The sequence below is a fragment of the Plutella xylostella genome, chromosome 16 (genome assembly GCF_932276165.1).
Source record: "Plutella xylostella chromosome 16, ilPluXylo3.1, whole genome shotgun sequence".
In the NCBI taxonomy this organism is placed as follows: domain Eukaryota; kingdom Metazoa; phylum Arthropoda; class Insecta; order Lepidoptera; family Plutellidae; genus Plutella; species Plutella xylostella.
The window spans coordinates 8,488,109-8,492,150 of record NC_063996.1 but is presented as its reverse complement, the minus strand read 5'-3'; the positions used below and the strand labels follow the sequence as shown (position 1 = coordinate 8,492,150).

At 42.6% G+C, this 4,042-nt stretch overlaps 1 protein-coding gene across 1 annotated transcript; it reads right to left on the bottom strand.

The window, feature by feature from the left end:
• Positions 1 to 215: 215 nt before the first annotated feature.
• Positions 216 to 3,720, bottom strand: LOC105380553 (cytochrome P450 6B7). Its single transcript, XM_011550133.3, has 2 exons — positions 2,307 to 3,720; positions 216 to 2,049 (listed from the first exon to the last, which is right to left on the bottom strand). Exons 1-2 carry the CDS (start codon positions 3,679 to 3,681, stop codon positions 1,880 to 1,882), a joined length of 1,545 nt encoding a protein of 514 aa, XP_011548435.3. The 5' UTR covers positions 3,682 to 3,720; the 3' UTR covers positions 216 to 1,879.
• Positions 3,721 to 4,042: the final 322 nt, after the last annotated feature.

The following is a 4,042-nucleotide window of genomic DNA, read 5'->3' as shown; positions in this document are numbered from 1 at the left end:
CTTTTGTTTTTTTTTTTATCAGGAAATATTACGAGACTTTTTTTACTCACTGGTGTATGAATGTTAACAATAAAATATAGCCATTCAAATAATTATTTACAGTATTGTGACTGTTTCAGAAACATGTAGACTTTTCCCATCTACACTCAATATAACGTGTGAAAGAAGACGTATTCAGAATTTATCACAATGATATTATATAGCCTCGTCAATTATATAGCGAACAGCCTTTGTTTATTCATTTTAGGGTCACACAGTAAACACAACAATAAAATATAAACGGAATCCGTTTGTATTCGCAATAAATAGCAGAAGAATTACTCGTAATGTTCACAATTACACAGAAATGTATACTTTTTGCTTGTTTCATTGCGTATTTTTTATATATCTTTGCCTGAATACATCCAAAGCGACAGTTACTCCGTGATACTCGTACATCCACGCTCCAGGTATGGGCTTCGAGTATAACCGGTATCGTTGGCAGGCAATGTATAACGAATTCGTCCTGAACACTTAAAGCACCATTTGTCAATAGCACCAAATAATTCCTAAACGGAAAGAATAGCTTAATGAAGCTGCCGTCTGCAATATTGAAGAACATTTAACAGCGGAATATCACCAACTCAAAACCTATATATTTTCAAAATATATTATGATAAATTCTTCAGATCAAATTCTAGATTAAGTGTTTTTTTAAATGGAGGTTATGTCGACATTTTGTAAGTGTAACTTTTTTATTGCTTGTGAGTGTATTTCGTGCTTATTTTGTGTCATATTCCCGTATTTACAGTGTAAGCGTTATGAATCTGTTAAAACGGCGGTCAAAGATGACTGCCTCGTGAAATCGAGATTCGGTCGCAGACTGCCAGCGCGAATATAGTGTAATCAAGAAACAGTGAGACAGAGTGCCGTGTCGTTAACATTTATTTAAGAGTGCACGTATACATTTATTATTATACCATGGGGTGAACGGAAGGAGCAATCCCGACTGACGTATCAACTGTCGGCGTGACCTTAGGCTGTTTTTAACAGTATGCGGATTTGATTACGCACGCGAGATTACCCCGCACGCGTTCATACAAGTATTTATTGTAAAGCGTGGAATAGGCACGCGAGACGCGAAAAAATGGAATGCCATCCCGCGTGCGTGATCAAATCCGCATGCTGTTAAAACAGCTTTACTGTCGCTGCGACACTGACGATGACGCTGAAGTTGATCTTAGCTCATTGTGTGTGTGTGTATGTACAATACACAGAATAAATGTTTTTCTTTCTTTCTTTCAAAATCAAATAATATCCTAATGTGCTAGTTCTCTCTGTAACTACAACATACTCTGCGCTCCGGACGGATACAGTCATAAAATGCTCGAACAATCTTTGGGAACACATTACTGAGGATTTCTGTGTAAATTGTATCGTCCACGGAATTATTTAGAGATTGTGTCTGTAAAAGATGACTGTTGGTGATAAGGCTCGCAATTATTCATTTGTTCGGTACACTTTATCATAACACAGTTTATTGCTTTTGCACGCCTAGTTGAGACTGGAGAGTGATAGTGGAAAATATGATGTAACGATTTAATATTTTTACCGCAAAAGCAAGTACTTGTGTACGCTTTTACACGAAACGCTTTTCATGAAATTTTGGTCAGAGCTACTTGAACAGAGTTGAGCTGTTGAGACAGGGCTAACGTTTATTCGGGATAACCCCGAAAATACACAACTGGTTGCATTTAATCTTTCAGCTATAAATGATTAAAAACACACCAGACATGATAATTAGGTAATGTCAAAGAATTCTGAAAAGGCACTATATACAGACTATACAATTTATTCAGCATTACTTTTAAGTTTATTTTACTGTATCGGCAACTTATGTCTAGTTGACTCGGTCCAGCAGGCGCAGATGTATCCCGTGGATGCTGGTGAGCACCCGGGACGTGGTCAAGAACTGCAGCTTCCTCGGCATGTGGGGGGCCAGCTCCACCCGGTACCTCCTCAACAGAACTGCCAGGCTGGAGAAGATCTCTAGCCTTGCAAAACGGTAGCCTGCAAGGGTAAGGGGATATAATACGTGTTGTGGAGTAGCGGTGAGGATTCAATGAGTATGCAATGTAATGCTGAGGGCTTATTTCACGATGTCTGGAACTCTGGATGGTGGCTAACTGTGGGATAAGAGATATGATGTCACGCTCTGTAATTACGTTATAGACAGTGGCAGCATCTACTTTCATTTAGGTAGCAATTATCCAGACATTGTGAAACAGTCTCTTTGAATACACGAGAACAATGTAGATCAATCTTACCTATACACATCCTCGGTCCTTCTCCAAATGGTAAGTAAGTATACGGAACAATACTTTTCCTCCCTTCCTCAGAAAATCGCTCCGGACGAAACACTTCGGGCTCCGGGAAATACTTTGGGTTGTGATGCAAATGATAAACAGGAATATGTATCATCATGCCCTTCTTTAGATGCACACCATTCGGGAGCGTATAGTCTTTGTAAATCTCTCTCATGAGAACAGAGACTGGAGGATACATGCGGAGGGATTCCTCCATGCACTGGGCGAGGAAGGGCAGGGCGGTCACGCAGTCGGTCTGCACCTCGTCCCGAGTGCTCCAGTACTCGTCCACTTCAGCCAACACCCGCTCTTGGATGTCCTGGTTCTTTGCCAACTCGTACAACAGGTACGCCGATGTCAGCGCACTTGGCTGGAAGCCAGCTTGGAAGAACAGCACACATTGGCTCACCAAAAGTTCGTCGTCGACCTCGATACGCACCTTCTTGTTTCCACCGTCTATGCCATTGTCAATACTGTCGCCCGTTATGTATTTGTTCTTCTTCCAATCGGAAATAAGATCCACCATGTCGTTTCTCGAAGATTTAGCGCCGTTACGACTGTTTATAACGTCAAGAATAACAGATCGGAAGAAGCGGTAAATTTTGCTAGAATAGAGCTCTAATCCCACGCTGTAGAAGAAGGAAGGGTAGCCGTATCTGAGGACATTCTTCACACCTGCAATTGGTCTTTCATCAAATAAAAGGTGCCCTGTTTCAGTGAAAGGGTTCCCTTCCTCGCCCTTCGACATCGTGCCAGAGTCGACGCCGAACGCACACGAAGTTATACAGTCCATAGTATACCGAGCTATCAAAGACTTCACTTCCACCACCCTGCCCTTTCCAATCTCATCATCGAGAACCTTCTGGAATATTCTGCAGCAATCCTGTACCAGAGGAAACATGTTCTTCATTTTGGCGGACGTGTAGACCGGCGTGAGGTTCTGCCGGATGAGCTTCCATTTGTCTCCGAAGGTGAAGAACATGTTTTTAGTCATGGGTTCCTTGTGGCTGTGGACGGAGACCTCCTTGCTGGAGCAGTAGGCGTAGTCCTTGACCATGACTGTCTTGAGCATATCGGGGCACTGTACGAGGGCTGCAGGGTTGCTGCAGTAGAACATGCCGACCACGGCTTCATCGGGGAACTGCTGGCAGATCCTCTGCGTCACGGCGCCGAAGGTGTCCCTCTGGAAGATCACATCAGCCACGTTCCCCAGGAAAGGGATCGGCGTCAAGTACTTGACGTTCTGTTTCTTCCAGTAGTTCCATCTTCGGTTGGTCCACAAGGTGAACGCGATGAAGGCGGCTAGTAGAGCCACAGCGACATCGAGGTACGGCATGGCACCGGTGGAAATATCCAACTGAGACAACACTACGCTCTTTATACTCGAGCCAATTCATGGTGTTGTTTCAAAATTATATTTAACGATTTTAAGAGGGGTGTTACACTATGGACTGAGAGGAAAAATTGCCTCATATCTCATAATGATACGTGGCGTGTTTTGAAACTATACAAGGCCAGAACGCACCCATAGTGTACTAGCACTGTATAGTTTCAAGTGAAAAAAAATAATATTTTACTTGAAAATATACACGATTTGTGCGTACTAATCGCGTATACTTTCAAGCTGGGATTTTCTGAATCGTTCTTGAAAATATACATTGCTATTACGCACATTGCTTGATTGGCGTACTTGTCGC

Bases quoted from the DNA above. Each gene is read 5' to 3' on its own strand.
- LOC105380553 (XM_011550133.3), bottom strand. From the start codon at position 3,681: ATGCCGTACCTCGATGTCGCTGTGGCTCTACTAGCCGCCTTCATCGCG. The intron at 2,050-2,306 runs GTAAGATTGATC...TTACCCTTGCAG, and splicing joins AGGACCGAGGATGTGTATAG to GCTACCGTTTTGCAAGGCTA.